Genomic DNA, 18,200 nt, shown 5'->3' on the forward strand with positions numbered 1-18,200 from the left:
ATTAGGGCCCCTAAATTTGCCCCTAGTTTTTCCTTGAGAAACTCTATAGTTTTAGGTTTCACATTTAAGTCTTTGATCCATCTGGAGTTTGTTTTTGTGTATGGTGTGAGGTACAGATCTTGTTTCATTTTTCTGCAAATGGATCTCCAGTTTTGCCAGCGCCATTTATTAAACAAACATTCTCTTCCCCATGTAATGGATTTCGGCCCTTTATCAAAGATCAGCTGACCATAGGTCAATGAATCTGTTTCTGGGTTCTCAGTTCTAGTCCATTGTTCTACGTGTCTGTCATTATACCAATACCAGGCAGTTTTGACTACTGTGACTGTATAGTAGGTTTTGAGATCCAGCAGTGTGAGACCTCCTACTTTGTTGTTGTTCTTCAGTAGTGCTTTGCTTACTTGGGGTCGCTTTCCTTTCCATATAAAATTAGTGATTGGTTTTTGCATACACTTAAAAATGTTTATGGGATCTGGATTGGGATTGCATTGAATGTATAGATTGCTTTGGGTAGAAGTGACATTTTCACAGTGTTCAGTCTTCCTATCCATGAACATGGGATGTTCTTCCATGTATGTAGGTCTTTTATGGTTTCTTCTTTTTTGATGTGTGCAGCTATTGCTATAAATTGGCCTCTAATCACTGCTTTTGCTGTCTCCCAAAGACTTTGGTATGTTGTGTTTTTATTCTCATTTGATTCAAAGAATTTTTGAATTTTAGTTTTTATTTCTTTTCTCATCCTGTCTTTTTCAGAGAGGGTATTGTTCAGTTTCCATATGTTTACTCTTTTTCTATTGATTTTCCTATTGTTGATTCTAATTTGATAGCATTATGATCTGAGAAGATGTTTCGCAGTATTTCAATGTTTTTAAATTTATGAAGGCTTGCTTTATGGCCTAACATATGGTCTGTCTTGGAAAATGTTCCATGTGCACTGGAAAAGAATGTGTATTGTGCTGTTGTTGAGTGAAGTGCTCTGTAGATGTCTATAAGGTCAAGTTGGTGGATTGTATTGTTTAGCTCTTCTCCATCTTCGTTGAGTTTCTTTCCATTTGTTCTATCTTTTAAAGAAAGTGGTGTATTAAAGTCTCCCACTATAACTGTGGAGTCATTGATTTGACTTTTCAACTCTTAAAGTCTGATTTATGTATTTTGGGGCTCTTTCATTGGGTCCATAGAGATTTATTATGGTTAAATCTTCATGTTCAGTTGATCCTTTAATCATTATATTATGTCCTTCCTTGTCTCATATGGTGTTTTTGTCTTAAAGTCAATTTGATCAGAAATTAATATTGCTACTCCTGCTCTTTTACAGTTGCTATTTGCTTGATATAGCTCTGTCCAACCTTTGATTTTTAGTCTATTTTTGTCTTTCTCTCTAAGGAGTGTCTCTTGTAGACAGCATATTGATGGGTTTTGTTTTCTTATCCAGTCTGCAACTCTCCATCTCTTAAGTGATACATTTAATCCATTAACATTCAATGTAGTTATTGACAAGTATTCAGTAGTATTCAAAGTATTCAAAGAAGTATTCAAGTATTTGTCTTCAATCTCATTAATTCTGTCTTTACATTAGTTCTACTTCTTTGCCCTTTTAATGTGTTATATATTTCTGACAATTTAGTATTAATCTTCTGGATTCCTATCTGTAGATTTTGAATCTTTTCTAATTTTTCATTTATTTTGTCATTTTTTTTCTTGTATTTTCTTCCAGAATTCTTCTAGGATTTTGTCTTTGTTTTCCTTAGTCTGTCTCTCAAACCTTTGAAGATACCTAAATACAATTCTTTTGAATTCCTTATCAGAGAGTTCCAATTTTTCTTCTTCCTCAGGGATGTGTTCTGGGTGTGTATCTTGCTCCCTTGTCTCTACCACTTTATCTTCTTTGTGTGAACTGTTGTCTCAGAGACATCGTGGAGTTGTTGTATTTAGATCTCAGTTGACTGTTAGTGAAGAGCGTACAAGGGTGAGTCAGGCTCTTCTTGGTGGTTGTTTATCATTGGCCCATTGGAGAAGGAAGTGGTGGCTCTCACTCAGTAAGTGCAGCTCCAGGAGGTGTGTGTGTAGTTGTGTCATATGGGGACTGTTGCTGCCTTCCACTCAGTTAGAGAAAAATAACAATTGAATAGCTTTCAAAAAAGTAAAAGCAAATGGACAAAAAATACACTGTGTAATCACACAGGAACAGTAGCCAAAGAAAGAAAAAATGGAAAAAGAAAAAAAAAAAAAAACCTGCAATATCTAGGGAGAGGGCAATAAGAGAAAAAAGGTAAAGAAGAAGAAGAATAAAGAAATAAATGGGAAAAATGCAAAAAAGAAAAACAAGGAACTGGGTTAACCACAAGAAAGGAAAAAAAAAATTACTCTTAGGAACAGGGAAAAGAAAAAAAGCTGAAAACTGGAACCCTGGGAGAGGAAGATAAAGAATAATAGTAAAAAGGACAAAAGTAATAATAGTAGTTTTAAAACAGACCAAAACAAACTAAGAACAGAAAAAAAGAAAAAAAAAAAATCAGTGCAGTGAGGGGCAGGGCACCCAGGCTCCGTCCGCACACGCAGACTGGGATGGAATTCCTGCTGGCCCAGAAGGTAGATGGGAGTGAGTGATGGCCGTATCTCTGTTCACCAGGAGGGTATGGGGTATAAGAGTAACAAGGGGCATGCTGCACCTTTCCAGTCATCCGTGTCCATAATGTCCTTGGGTTTCCCAGCAAGTGGAGCCTGTTCTTAAGTCCCTGGAATCTGGGAGAATGCTGTCACTTTAAATATCCAAAATGGTCAAGCCACTTGTAAACATTCAAAATGGTTGCACCCTCTGGACAGACAGAAATACACAGCTCTGCCCACCTTCCTCTTTACTGCTTCCCCTTTTATTCACCGGCCACCAGAGCAGTCCTCTGCAGTCTCTGGCTAGCAGGACCAATTTTTAGGCTAATTCTTAGGTCCTTGACAATATCCAAGCTGTCTATGCTGTCAGGATTGCTGCCAGACCGCAGCTCTGTATGTCTCCTTTTTTGGTGTTTTCATGCAAATTCTTTTGCTAGTTGGTGTTTGGTCCACTTCTATATCCTTCCCTTCAAGGCTCAGGGGTTCAGGATTATCTTCTGTATCTGTGTTAATTGTTTCCCCTTTTCTTTCTTTGTTGAAGAGGGTCTATGGAGTCTTTCTGCCTATTCCTGCCATCTTACCGGAGTCTTCCACAAGTCTCACGTTTGTGGTATTCTAACTTGCATGCTTCATGTGTTTTAGAAGATCATTGGGGTTGTAGATTTGAGATTTTATTGGTATTTTTGGATTATATTCTCTGATATCCTCCCCAAATTCATCTCTAAAATTCATTGTTCTTTCCTTCCCATCTCTTCAGAAAAGCACTTACTATATTAAATGAAAATAATCTGTCTGTCCACCAATTAGATGAAGAACCAGCCCCAACTTTTCTCATGTCTTTACCTCTCTGTTCCCAATGCCTAGCATATTGTGGAAATTTAGCATATATTTGTTGAAGGGTTAAGTAAAATGAACTGGCTGGCTTTTGTACTTTGTTTCTCCTGGATTTCAGTGTATGAGAATCATTAACCTGCAAGTAACAAAAGCGTTTTCCACTTTGCCTCAAACCTCCTCTGTGTCTCTCCTGCAGGGGCTGATGCTGCCGAGGATGAGGAAGTGGATGTCACCAGTGTGGATCCCATCGCTGCCTTTTGTAGCAGGTGAGCAGCAGTGAGGGCTGGATATCTGGGCCTCTCCCTGTCTTCAATCTTTGGTATTCACCTACTAAATTATCCCTCACTATCCTTTCAGTCCCATCTGCTTATTATCCAAAAGAGAAAACTTCTTTGGTTTACAAGAAATACATTCAGTCTTCATTCTCTGATCCTCATTTCCACTTTCTTCTTCTGCAGTAGAGAATTTTAAGAAACTGAAATAACATTTGTACCATTTATTTCATTTTTACTACTAACTTTTTTTTATCATCCTGTCCCTTTTCCATTTTTTCATCTTCCTTAAAGTTCTAGATTCACACATGCTGCTTATGTTTAATATAGATGATTCTTCTGGCCTGAACATGATTCTTCTGGTTCATGGTTTAAGCAACTATCTCCTCTTTTCTCCAATCCCTGTCTGATCCTGTTCCACATAGTGATGAAGAGCTGGAAGATTCAAAGGCTCTATTGTATTTACCCATTGCTCCTGAGGTAGAAGACCCAGAAGAAAATCCTTATGGCCCCCCACCGGATGCAGTCCAAACCTCCTTGATGGATGAAGGGGCTAGTTCAGAGAAGAAGAGGCAGTCTTCAACAGATGGATCCCAGCCACCTAAGAAGAAACCCAAAACAACCAATATAGAACTTCAAGGAGTACCAAATGATGGTAAGAATAAGAACCACATCGTTCTGTTGCCTGACAGATGCCAGCACGATCTGGTAATTTCCTGTTTGGGCAATTTTACCTTTAAAAGAATTTTCCCATTAGTCTTTTTTATATAGGCTGTCCTTAGATTATGTTCTCAGAATTCTGTACCTAAGTCTGTAAGTGGCATTTGTACATAAGTCAGAAGAGTTAGGTACCATTTGTATATAATGTAGTTAGTTAAATGTTTGTCTAGTGTATAGTATATAATATACCTCTTTGAACAAACAACATTAAAGAAATACTTCCAGATACACTAAAGCATCTTTCACATAATAATAGAGTCATAATAATGTTTTAATGCATGTCACAAAGTAGCACCCATTTGTTATTAAGAACCATTGTATGTACCTTGAATTTTTAATATAGTAGGCTTTAGCGAAGTTGGTTAATAACTACTAACAAAAAAAAAAACTCACTGCCATTGAGTCGGATCCAACTCATAGTGACCCATCGTTGGGTTTCCGAGGCGGTATCACTACAGAAGTAGATTGCCCAATCTTCCTTCCCAGGAGTGGCTGGTGGGTTTGAACCGCCAGCCTTCTGGTTAGCAGTCAAGTGCCTTAGGCACTACACTGTCCTCTTTGGTGAGATGTTATTCATGTCCTTTGCCTATTTTTGATTGGATTATTTGTCTATTTGTTGTTGAGTTAGAGCACTTTTATATATGTTTTGTCTATTAGACCTTTGTCAGATAATATGGTTTCTAAAGATTATTTCCCAATCTGTAGGTTATCTTTTTGCTTTTTTGATAGAGTCCTTTGATAAGCATAAGTATTTGATTTTTATGAGGTCCTGTTTTTGTCTTCTGTTTCTCATAGATTTGTTGTTGAATTATTGAATTTGATAATCTGTCATTTTAAAAAAAAAAAAAATCCCATAGCTTTGCCCCTATATTTTCTTCCCAAAACTTTATGGTTTTAGGTTTAACATTTAGGTCCTTGATCTATTTTGAATTTTTTTTATATGAGTTATCATCTCTCTTTTAAAATGGGGAAATTCTACACTTTAGTACTTTGCTTAAGATGAGAGACACACTTTATATCTTCTGACACCTGGTTCAGAGCTCATTTCACATGACATTGCTTTTTCTTTTCTTTTTTCTGTAGAGTGCATTTGTTAGGTGCCACTGTACTAGTCCAACTTAGACAGCCTTTTCATTCTTCTTCCTTGTTTTTATAGTCTGACTATGGAAGCCTTTACTGTCACTTCCTGTGATGGGTAGGGGTGTGTGTGTGTTTACATGTTTATCAGATCAATTAATTATGCAGCTGTCCAGTTCCCTGACGCTGTCGATTGTGTACCTCTCCTGCTCTATTCCAGGCACTTTTGTGTCATTTATGTACCATAGCTAATGTTTACGTCAACCCTGCAGGTTGTTTTACTATACGTGCTTTACAAAGGAGGAAATTTAGGCTCTGAGTTGTTGGCTGGTGTGCCCCAGGCTCACAGGAAGTGGTGAAGTCATGATTCCCTTTTTGCTCCCACATGCTGGTGTGTGTATGCATTCCTCTTTTGGCTTGGTTGAATATCAGTGTGTATTTTGGCTACCTTTTCAATTTATAGCTGATACAGGTTGGTGTAAACTGTAGAGGCCATGTGTGTCCTTTGGCCAGGTAAGTATTTCTCATTTCATAGACACTTACAGTTTTCCTCCTTTTATTAGTGAACCTGGGACCCAAGAGTAACACTCTTTGCTCATTGATAGGTGGCATGGCAGGTGCTTGGATTGGGATGATGGCGTTGGTGTTGTGTGGATTCCTTTCCATGTCCATCTGTCTGTCCCTTTACAGAAGTCCATCCACTACTGGGTGTGAAGGGGGATGGCAAATCCAAGAAGAAGCAAGCAGGCCGACCTAAAGGATCAAAAGGTAAAGAGAAAGATTCTCCATTTAAACCGAAACTCTACAAAGGGGACAGAGGTTTACCTCTGGAAGGATCAGCGAAGGGTAAAGTGCAGGCGGAACTCAGCCAGCCCTTGACAGGTAAGGACACGCTGGGAGCGCCGTCTGGCTTGCTTCGTGGCCTTGCTTTGTTCAGCCCTTAACTCCGTTTAACTGCACCATTTTTTTTTTTTCTTCTTCTCCTCCAGTGGCATATATTCTGAATTTTAAGCTTCTGCTAAGGGCAAGCGAAACCAAATTTGACTTAATTCATTGGCTCTTAACCTTGAATCCATAAATAGGTTTTAAGGGATCTATATTCCCCTGACATTATATGCAAAATATTGTGTGAATATTTTTTTTCTGAAGAGTATGTCCATGGCTTTCTTCAGATTCCTATGAGAATCTGTGCCCCCAAAAAGGGTAAGAACCCCTGGTTTAATTCTTTTCTTGGTCTGTATTTGCTCCTAATTTGTCCACCCCTGAAGTGAAAGAGCCAGACAGATACCTCGAAATACAAGCTTGCTTTCTGCAGCCCCCGACTGTTGAGTTAAGCACCTTCTCCCCTCTCTGTAAATCGCTCCAATCCTAGAGGTGGTGGTTTGGTTTCTTCCAGTAGTCTAGAAGCAATCCTGAAGTAGCTAGCAGTACCATTATGTTAAAGGAGAAGATGAGGAGGTTTTTTTCAGTACCTGAGAACAAGAGGCTATTAAAAAGACAGAAACTTACAGTACCTACATTAGCATTTTAACACCTAAGCCTATTGAAATTTAATACTTAGGTTTTCTCACTTTTATGTAATTGAAGGGTCTTTTGTGTATGTGGGGTTAGGGTGAGGAACACAATTTTAGTTTCCTATCAAATACTTGTTAACCCAGGCTATATGGTCTCTTAGGTGGAAAATATTAATCAAATTTGAGTCCATTTCTCTTCAAACATTGTTGGGTTTTAAAAGGTTTTTTGTTTTGTTTTATATGTAAGTGTTGTTTTAGTTAATACAGTACTCAAATTTCTGTGACTAGGTCAGTAGGCTCAGAGGTAGGATTAATTAAATATCAGTGATTGTATTTGGTATTGATTTTTTTTTTCTTTTTTTGAATTTACCTCTTAAAAATTTTAATTTAAATGTGTTACTCCAAATGCAGTGATTTACGTGAGAATGTAAAACAGAATCTTTGTTCACTTATACTTTAAGTCAGTTAATCATTGTCCATGAACATGAATCATCTTCTTCACAGAAGGTCAAACAAACTCAATTATTTGCCATTTTGATAATTCCTCCTCAAGTTTGCTAGATTTAGACTTCAGTTTTTAATAGCCTAACACCACACCACATACCAGCATCTTTCCAACAATAATATTTATAGGACTCCATTGATAATTGGTTACCACTTCCACATTCAGTCCACCTAAGGCTGTGTCTATATATATTTGAAAATAGTCCCAGAAGAGTCATATGTACATTACCAATAAAGATTTCAGGTCAGTAATCAACTAGATGTAGATAAAAATGATGCTTTCATAAGCTACTTCTTACACAGGCTGATGCCACTATAAAAGAAACACAATTTAAAGTTCAAATAGATTTCTCTGGCTCGAAGAGCAAAAATACTGCAGGGTATTTTTGGGCTGATTTAAAATGTGACCAAACATATTCAATTAATTAAAGCATTCTAAGACACAATCTCCCAGCTTCTTCAAAATCTCTCATTTGCTTTTCAGTAGTAAGTGTATGATAATGAAACCTTTTAAACGTTTATTAAAAATCACATTTTTCCTCTCTTACAGTAATTTCAACTCCTAATTATATTTGAAATGGCCACTAACAGTTACTTAATATCTTTGGCATTTTCCAAATAGGGTTTCTCTCAAAGGCAACATGAAGTACTCTCAGGTTTTACAGCTGAGCAGTGGTGTTTCTCAGCTATGTTTCAAAAATGTCTAAATGAGATTCAAAGTCAAAATCGTGGAAAGATTACTTCACGCTAAAGATATGGGCCTTTTTAAACCAAAACCAAATGCACTGCCGTTGAGTTGGATCCGACTCATAGCAACCCCTCCTTGGATTTCTGAGGTGGTAACATTATGGAAGTAGATTGCCCAATCTTCCTTCTGAGGAGTGGCTGGTGGGTTTGAACTGCCAGCCTTCTGGTTAGCAGTCATATGCCTTAGGGACTATGCCACCAGAGCTCCCATTGGCCTTTTTATTTCCTAAAATTTTAAAAGTACTAAATACATAGACTTGATGCTTTCGAGTGGATACTGACTCATAGTGGCCCTATAGGACAGGGTAGAACTGGCCCATAGGGTTTCCAAAGCTGTAATCATTATGGAAGCAGACTGTCACATTTTTGTCCTACACAGCAGCCATTGGGTTTGAACCTCTAACCTTTTGATTAGCAGCCAAGCACTTAACCACTGCACCACCAGGGACCCTTACTGAATACATATACTAGCATTATTAGCTTAGTGAGAGAAGGACAGTTTGCAGTTAAATTTTGAACAGTAAGTTGTTGTGGTGGTGGTTGTTATTGTTAGGTGCTGTCGCGTCGCCTCTGATTCATAGCGACCCTGTGTACAATGGAACAAAACACTGCCCAATCCTGTGCGAGCCTCACAAGCCTTGCCATACATGAGCCCACTGTTGCAGCCACTTTGTCAGTCCATCTCACTGAGGACCTTCCCTTTTTCATTGATCCTCCACTTTACCAAGTATGATATCCTTCTCCAGGAAAGGGTCCCTTCTGACAACAGGACCAAAGTAGGTGAGATGAAGTCTGGCCATTCTTGCTTCCAAGGAGCATTCCAACTGCACTTATTTCCAGGACAGATTTGTTAGTTCTTTTAACAGTTCATGGTACTTTGAGTATTCTTCACCAACACCACAACTCAAAAGCATCAACTCTTCTTCAGTCTTCCTTATTCATTATCCAGCTCTCACATGCATATGAGGCAATTGAAAATACCGTGACTTGGGTTAGATGCACTTTAGTTTTCAAGGAGATATCTTTCTTCTTCAGCATTTGAAAGAGGTCTTTTGCAGCACATATGTCCAGTGCAGTACATTATGTGATGTCTTGACTACTGCTTCCATTGGTGTTGATTGTAGAACCAAGTAATATGAAGTCTTTAACAGCTTCAGTCTTTTTTCCATTTATCATAATGCTGTCCATTGGTCCAGTTGTGAGGATTTTTGTTTTCTTTATATTGAAGTGTAGTCCTTACTGCAAACTGCAGTCTTCAATCTTCATCAGTAAATGCTTCAAGTCATCTTCACTTTCAGCAAGCAAAGTTGTGTTGTCTGCTTATCTCAGGTTGTTAATGAGTCTTCCTCCAATCCTGATGCCATGTTCTCATATAGTCCAGCTTCTTTGATTATTTGCTCAGCATACAGATTGAACAAGTATGGTGAAAGGATACAACCTTGATGCACTTCCTTCCTGATTTTAAACCATGCAGTATCCCCTTGTTCTGTTTTAATGACAGCCTCCTGGTCTATGTACAGGTTTCTCATGAGTGCAATTAAGTGTTCTGGAATTCCCATTCTTCTCAATGTTATCCATAATTTGTTATGATCCACACAATCAAATGCTCTTGCATAGTCAAGAAAACACAAGTAAACATCTTTCTGGTGTTTTTTGCTTTGAGCCAAAATCTATCTGACATCAACAATGATATCCTTTGTTCCACGTCCTCTTCTGAATCCAACCTGCACCTCTGGAATTTCTCTGTCAATACTGCTGCAGCCATTTTTGAGTTATCTTCAGTAAGATTTACTTGCATGTGATATTAATGATGTTGTGTGATAATTTCCGCATTCTGTGGGATCACCTTTTTTTGGAATGGGTACAAATAGGGATCTCTTCCAGTCAGTTAGCCATGGAGCTGTCTTCCAGATCTCTTGGCATAGACAAGTGAGTGTCTGCAGCATGGCATCCGTTTGTTGAAACATCTCAACGGTATTCCATCAGTTCCTGGAGCCTTGTTCTTTGCCACTTCCTTCAGTGAAGCTTTGACTTCTTTCTTCAATACCATTGGTTCTTGATCATATGCCACCTCCTGAAATGGATGAACATCGACCAGTTATTTTTGCTACAGTGACTCTGTATTCTTTCCATCTTCTTTTGATGTTTCCTGTATCATTCAATATACTGCCCATAGAATCTTTCAATATTGCAACTTGAGGCTTAACTTTTTCATCAGTTCTTTTAGCTTGAGAAATGCCAAGCATGTTCTTCCCTTTTGGTTTTCTAACTCCAGGTCTTTGTGCACATTTCATTATAAAAATTGACTTCGTCTTCTCGAGCTGCTCTTTGAAATCTTGTATTCAGCTCTTTTATCTTGTCCTTTCTTCCATTTGCTTTAGTTATTCCCCATTCAAGGGCAGGTTTCACAGTCTCTTCTGATATCCATTTTGGTCTTTTCTTCCTGTCCTGTCTTTTTAATGACCTGTTGCATTCTTTATGGATCATGTTCTTGATTTCATCCCAGAATTCCTCTGGTTTTCGGTCATTGGTGTTCAGTGCATCAGATCTGTTCTTTAGATGGTCTCTAAAATCAGGAGGGATAGAATCAACGTCACACTTTGGCTCCTGTGGACTTGTTTTAATTGTCTTCAACTTCACCTTGAACTTGCATATGAGCAGTTGATGGTCTGTTCCACAATCAGCTCCTGGCCTTGTTTTGGCTGAAGATACTGAACTTCTCCATCGCTTCTTTCTACAGATGTAGCTGATGTGATTCCTGTGTACTCCATCTGGCGAAGTCCATGTGTATAGCTGCTGTTTGTTTTGTTGAAAAAAGGTACTTGTAATGAATAAGTTGTTGGTCTTCCAAAATGCTGTCATGCAATCTCTGGCTTCATTTCTATCACCAAGGCCATATTTTCCAACTACCGGTGTTTCTTGTTTCCAGCTTTTGCATTCCCATTACCAGTGATAATCAACACATCTTGATTGCATGTTTGGTCAATTTCAGACTGCAGAAGTTGGTAAAAATCTTCAATTACCTTATCTTTGGCTTTGATGGTTGGTGCGTAAATTTGAATAATAGTAGTATTAACTGGTCTTCCTTGTAGACGTATGGATATTATCCTATCACTGACAGCATTGTACTACAGGATAGATCTTGAAGTGTTCTTTGTAACAATTAATGCCATGCCTTTCCTCTTCAGTTTGTCATTCCCAACATAGTAGATCATGTGGTTGTCTGATTCAGAATGTCCAAAACCAGTCCATTTCTGCTCACTGATGCCTAGGATGTTTATCTTTTTATGTTCCGTTTCACTTTTGACAACTTCCAATTTTCCTAGATTCATACTTTGTACATTCCATGTTCTGATTATTAAAGGATGTTTGCAGCTGTTTCTTCTCGTTTTGAATTGTGCCACATCAGCACATGGAGGTCCCAGAAGCTTTACTCTATTCACATCATTAAGGTCGGCTCTACTCTGAGGAGGCAGCTTTTCCCCAGTCGTATCTTGAGTGCCCTCCTACCTGAGGGGCTCATCTTCTGGCACTATACCGGACAGTGTTTCAAGGCTATTCATAAAGTTTTCCAGTAATATATCAGACAGTATTTCACTGCTATTCATAAGGTTTTCACTGGCCAATTCTCTAAGAAGTGGATGGCCTCTTCCTTCTTCCGAGTCTTAGTCTGGAAGCTCCGCTGAAATCTGTATTTGTGTAAGTCAACATTTCAAAGCTCCTTCTAGTGGGAGAGGATTCCATTGTTAAGGGCCTATTAGAAGTTGGTGGTTATTCACTTTGCTGACAAAATTAAATGAGGTATTGACCTCTCAGTAAAGGCTAGAACTTAATTCCATCTTGGAACAGTAGACTGCATCAAACTGGAGTTTTATTTTCTCATTATTTTTTGTTAGACACTTAAGTTGGTCAACCTTAAATATTTTAACAGTATGACCTCTTAAATGGATTAGAGGAGATTTTCATATAACAGGGCCAGAGTAACAATTCCTTTACCTGGCAGCATACAGACAAAACATTGGCACAGATTACTGCAGACGTCTGACCAACTTCTCATTGCATGCGGTGTGCCCTTCCCCTGTGACCTCCACATCCTCCTTCCTGTTTTCTTCATTCTTGTTTGGTTTTTGTTCCTTGACCTTTCCCTGAATGGGAATCTCCACAACAGAAATGGCCAGATCAAACTCCAGAGTGTGCTAAGGAACAGGGGCACTGATGAGCATTGACAGGGCATTGTGATTTGGTTCCCAGGCTTCCTCAGAAGGGCTGCGTCCAGCTTTATGACTGGCTGCAATGTGGTTTGGTTTTGGGGAAATCTGCAAATTTGGGAGTGGTGAAAGTGGATCACAGATAATTCCATCAGAAGTCTCAGTTTCAGGCCACCTATCATATCTCCCATGTGAGATTCTTTGGGTGAGAGTGGGGTGTGGTCATTTGGAGGGTCCTGAGGAGGCAAAGGTGGGCTGGAACTTGCTCCTGCTGCCAATTTGCACATGGTCTCCCAAGGCCACTAAGGCAAGCTTTTTAACATTGAGTCTCATATTCTTCCATATCTTGGAGATTTTCAGTAAAAGGCAGTATGTAGCCATTGCAGAATTTCTGCCTGGTTTTAAGAAATAAAACCTAACCCAGAATATCAGAGGCATTTTTCTTCCCCACCCCCACAAAAAAAATTAATCCAGTCTGAGGGTTGTGTTTGTGGATCTAAGGTTTTGTATCCCAGAAAAAGACTGCTTTTGCATTAGCGCTAAATTGAAAGCAGGATCGTATGTGTAGGCTATGTTGCTATGCAAGTTAGACAAGTGACAAATGATTGTTAATGTCTGCAGTTGACCAGTTACTGAAGAAACTGTTCAGTTAGCTCAATTAACCTGAATAAAGCTGTCATAGTTTGTTGCATGTTGAATTAGGAAGTTACATACTTCAAGGGAGGAGCTCTGGTAGCATAGTGCCTAAGGCACTTGACTGCTCACCAGAAGGCTGGCGGTTTAAACCCACCAGCCACTCCTCGGAAGGAAGGTTGGGCAATCCTACTTCCGTAGTGATACTGCCTTGGAAACCCAAGGAGGGGTTGCTATGAGTCGGGGCCGACTCGACGGCAAACAACAACAACAACAACAACAATACTTAAAGGGAAGATTGAAAGACAAATATACCACTGTAGCAATAATCTGGCCAGCTGGAATCTGGGGCTACAGGAAATCCTTCCCAATGACAGTTGATCAGCATTGGATAGCTCCATGGTGCCCCGTATCCATGAAGGCATACTTGCTGTGATCAGTGAGGACCCATTAGTGAAACTTGGTGAGGGTGACCCTGAGATTGGGATTTTTTTAGAAAGATCAGGTTGATATAGTCAACATCATTTATCAAATTCCCCTCAGTTACCTCATGGAACACTTTCCAGAACATAGCCCTCAGAAGACCTGAGCTGAAATATAAGCAGAATCACCACTTTCCTCATTACCCTTGATGTCTCAAGGATTTTCCAAGGATTGGGGGTCTCCGTCAGTAAACATTAATAGTATTAAGTGTGACAAAGATGTGGTCTATCATAAACATGGTCTAAAAGCTTGCAGGGGCTGGTGTGCTCTTGGCTCAACTGGGGGTCTTTTCTGGGCATAGGCTAGAAGGAGCAGAGGCACTGCTGCGAGAGGTGGACTTGCCCTGAGGATCTCCCTTTGTCAGCCACACTGCACCACTGCCCTCCTGGTGCCAGCCACTGCCCGCTCAATCCTAGGGCTCTGAACCACCCCCTGGTTACTTACTGCAGAACTGCCAGACTTTTCCACAGCAGCTGTATCATTTTATGTTCTACCTCCTCTTCTACTTTAAATGAACAGTCTCTAAGATTAATATATGAAATTCCCCTAAATCAGATGATTATTCTTTCTCATTCTTTGTGTTCTTAGTAGCTGACTTAAGGTAAAGCTTCAAAATTATGATCAAGGGTTCTCTCAGACCACCCTGGCTTGGACTGCTATTGGGAGGTACCCCAATAAGTATTCATCACGTGCTGAATTTATCTTAATTTTATATTACAGGAGATTTTCTTTATGTTGTAGTGAAACCATGTATATTCTTGGAGTGGTTGCTGCTTCAGATTTTTGGATTGCCTGTAGGTCTTCTCCTATGTTACTATTTCTGTGTATCTTATCTTGCTCTGATAACTCAACAACACTTTTTTTTTTTTTCTGTCCACAAGAATAAGGATATGTAAACAAACCAAACCCACTGCCAGGGAGTCGATTCCAACTCAGTGACCCCCATTGGGTTTCCGAGGCCATAAATCTTTACGGAAGTAGATTGCCCCATCTTCCTTCTGCAGAGTGGCCAGTGGGTTTGAACTGCCAGCCTTCTGGTTAGCAGTCAAATGCCTTAGGCACTGCACCACCAGATCTTCTTGTAGTAGTCATCTTGAACACCCATTATTAATCCTCCTGATTTGTGATCAAGTCACTTTTGCCTATCATAATATAGGTGTAGGATGTCAACATTGTGTTCATTTAAACGCTGTTCAAATAAAATGGCCAGGTGCCCATGGGAACAGCCAGCAAAGCTTCTCTTCAAATGATAAAGGCAGGTATTGAGCCCTGTGGAGCAGATTCTTCTGCCTCAGGATTTTTTTTTTTTAAATCACCTTAAGAGGTTAATGATTATGTTTTATGTTGGGAGCGATCCGAAAAACAAGTGCTAAATAAACTTTCATCTTGCTGAACAATGAAGAAAAGTTTAAGTTTGATTTTTAACAGTGTAGAATTCAACAGAGTTTGGGTTTCATTATAATGTCAGTCTACTCTCAGGCAGATGTGAATGTGTTTTTATTGCCAGTTTTTATTAGTGCTTGAGATGACTTTAAAAATGAGTACAACTTGAGCTTCACTTTAAAAATTGTTTCATAGCTTGGGCAATTATTTTTTAACCAGTTTACCATTCCAAATGACATCTAGGAAGATTTTCTTCACCTTGTTCTCTTTTTACACCTCCTAGTTAATATTTCACAGCAGCCCATTTAAGGATGTCCTCTAAGAAGTTGAACAACTTCTATGGAATAATCAGGGAAGTGTTCATTTGATTTTACTGTTTAGGGTGTTATTTACTGATCAGTTATTGGTGCATACAAGTGTGATTGTAGCTCTCATTAACATTTCACCATATTTGGGATTCTGAGGTGATAAGAAAATATCACTTAAGAACAGGGGTGCTTGGAAAAGGGTCTGTAGCTCACCGTTAACCCCTTAGCGTGTAAGTATTGTATTGTATGAGGGTTTGAAAGGTGTAGTTCCCTAGAATTTCCTATCTGCTACTTACTGCACTTTTTAGATTATTAAGCATTATTTGTTAATACTTAAGAGATTGGCAAGCAGTTTAGAGAATGTGTAGAAGTCTGATCATTTTTCTGTTTTCCCTTTGGGACAGTACTGAGAAGAATATTGGGGTGAGAGGCTGGGGTTTGGATTATTTGTAGTTTCAATAAAGGGTAATTGGGAGTTGGAGGTGGTTGCAACTTTTCAAAAAGAGGAGAAATTCTTAACCCGTGTATGCTTGTAATGCGTCATCCACCTCCCATCAAGTGTTTCTGTTCTTGTAAATCACTTATCTAAGTTGATGCTAAAAAAATCTTTCTGTGTCTGATCTTTTTAGCAGGGGGAGCGATCTCAGAACTGTTGTGAAGATCCTTGAAGTTCTTCATTCTTCCCTGTTTCACCATCATGTGGCCTCTGGACTCTGTGGTCAATCATTTGAGATTGACTTTAATTTAAAACAAAGTCCTCTACCTCCCACCCAGGAGGTGGAAGGAGTGAATTTTATGTTTGGATGAAGAAGTGAATTATGGAAGAAGAGTATACGTCCCTTTCCTTCCCTTCCCTTTCAAGCATAAGTCCAAATAGGCTCTCAGGAATGAGGATTTGTGAAGACATCACGTGGGAGTATTGACTCATTTAAACTTGTTTAGTTGTATTGCTGGAGAAGAGACCCCTGTGGTTTTTGCTCATCTGACCAAGCATCATTTAAACCTGTCATTTCCTATTTGCCTTCTGTCCTCAGTGCATGTCCTTGAGCGACTTGTTTTACTACTAGTATCCTAGCAAAACTGTTGCATGTTTTCTTTCTTCATTTTTAAACTTACCCTCTCACCAGACACCTCCTATATTTCCATATTGTATACAAAGGATGAGCAGTAATAGAAAGTGTGTGAAAGATTTTAGGAAGGAAGGAACTGTAAGAAGGCCCCTCTTCCTACCACATTTTCCTCAAGAAGCTGGGCTTTAAAAGCATCAGGGTTTTTTTTTCTTGTTTTCCTTCCATTTCGTGATTCCCTCCAGCATTGGGTTATTTGCATTAATCATGGCTTTTGAAGATAGCAAGTTTCATCTGTCTCCAGCAAAGAATCATTAGTAGTTTTATATTGCACAATCTGTGCTGGCTTCCAGAGATGGAAACAAGCCAAGATGTCTCCATATAAGCTTCTTTTTTATTGGGATGGGGGAATCTATGCAAGGACTAAAGTAAAACCATCCATAATCAAAGCAGCAGCAACACAGTTCAAATCAAAGATGAAGGTAAATTTTTTTTTAATCATTGTCCTCCCTGCATCCATGCTCTGTTTTCTTACTGCATGTTTTCAGTGACTTCCTTTCTGTGAAAGGTTGCTTAGCTTTCTCTTTCTGGGGTGTGTGTGTGGGTGCGTGGGTGTGTGTATTTGCTTTTATTGTTGCTTATGTGTAAAAAGTAGCAGATCGGATGGACATGTACAGTAGATGGCTGAAGTTCTCTGAAAATCCATAGTAAAGAAACCACATGTGGAAAGGGCTCACTAGTCTCCAGGTGAAGATGCCACTACTTTTTCCTCACATGCCCATTCTGTGAATGTCTTATGAGTTATACCAGTAGTAGAGATTGGTTAGGTGGCTCACTAGACATGTTTCTGTTTGCATACACTATAGTCATTCCATTTCTCTGTACTGTGTGCTGCCGTAGTGTGCAAGCTGTGTGATATGAAGGGTTTCTACCTTTTTCCCATGTGTGAAGTAGATTGGTTTCCTGTGCATTTGGATGTTTATGCTGTGTACACCTCCTAAACTGGCTACTGAGAACATCGATTTAAACCTTGTCAGATTGTCTCTGGCAGCAGCTCCTAATAATTATTTATGCTTGGGATTTTTTTTTTTTTTTTTTTCAGCTCCTAAAACTGTTTATCCATTTCAGTTTGAATTTCTCGAGTTGTACAATATATGTATATTCTCTTCTTCCCCCATCCCCCCTTCTCTCATTTTGTTTTTTAGTGTTCTGTAGTTTTGTACAAGATGAGACTTAGCCTTGGGTATTTCTGCTGAAGCTTTAATGCTTTGTAAATAAAATTGGATGTTTATTAAAGAACAGGTGTAGATGATTGTTTGTAAGCGCCGATCACTTCTGATACTCACCCACTACTTTGCTTTGTACTATGGAAAATGCAGCTTACTATGTTGAGAGGATGTGAGATCTTCATTCTGTGTAGAAATACAGAACTGGAAGGGCTAGAGGGTGGTTAGGTAGTCCAGATTTCTGCCTCTAGGCAAGCTTATAAATAAATGATTTAGGCAAAAAAAAAAAAAAAAGTTGGTATTAACCAAAAATATCTAGAAAAGAGATCCCAAAATCTCTTTCCAGATTCTTTAGCTCAGTAGAAGTTTGTATAACAACTCTGTGGAAGCCACAGTGCTGGGCACGCTGAAGGTTAGAAGAATGAATGAGTGGAGGTTCCTGCCTTCCAGGGACCTTTCTTACAATGTAGTACAGTTAAAATTCCTCATTAGCCTTTTTTTTTTCTTCCCTAAATTGTTTTAAAATCCATTGACTACTCATTGTCTCCTAAAGAATGTTTCATAAAGTCTATTTAAAGTCCTTGATTTTAATCCTCTCCCAATCTTGGTGTCTACTT

At 39.0% G+C, this 18,200-nt stretch overlaps 1 protein-coding gene across 1 annotated transcript in view; it reads left to right on the top strand.

The window, feature by feature from the left end:
- Nucleotides 1-15,948, top strand: part of RBBP5 (RB binding protein 5, histone lysine methyltransferase complex subunit) — a 26,787-nt gene extending 10,839 nt beyond the window's left edge. Inside the window, exons 7-10 of the mRNA XM_007953497.2 lie at nt 3,638-3,707; nt 4,139-4,368; nt 6,201-6,392; nt 15,923-15,948. Coding sequence (XP_007951688.1) covers nt 3,638-3,707; nt 4,139-4,368; nt 6,201-6,392; nt 15,923-15,948 — 518 coding nt within the window. The remainder of the gene's footprint in view (nt 1-3,637; nt 3,708-4,138; nt 4,369-6,200; nt 6,393-15,922) is intronic.
- Nucleotides 15,949-18,200: the final 2,252 nt, after the last annotated feature.

The sequence above is a fragment of the Orycteropus afer genome, unplaced genomic scaffold (assembly GCF_000298275.1).
Source record: "Orycteropus afer afer isolate SDZICR_OR568_19922 unplaced genomic scaffold, OryAfe1.0 scaffold00013, whole genome shotgun sequence".
In the NCBI taxonomy this organism is placed as follows: Eukaryota; Metazoa; Chordata; class Mammalia; order Tubulidentata; family Orycteropodidae; genus Orycteropus; species Orycteropus afer.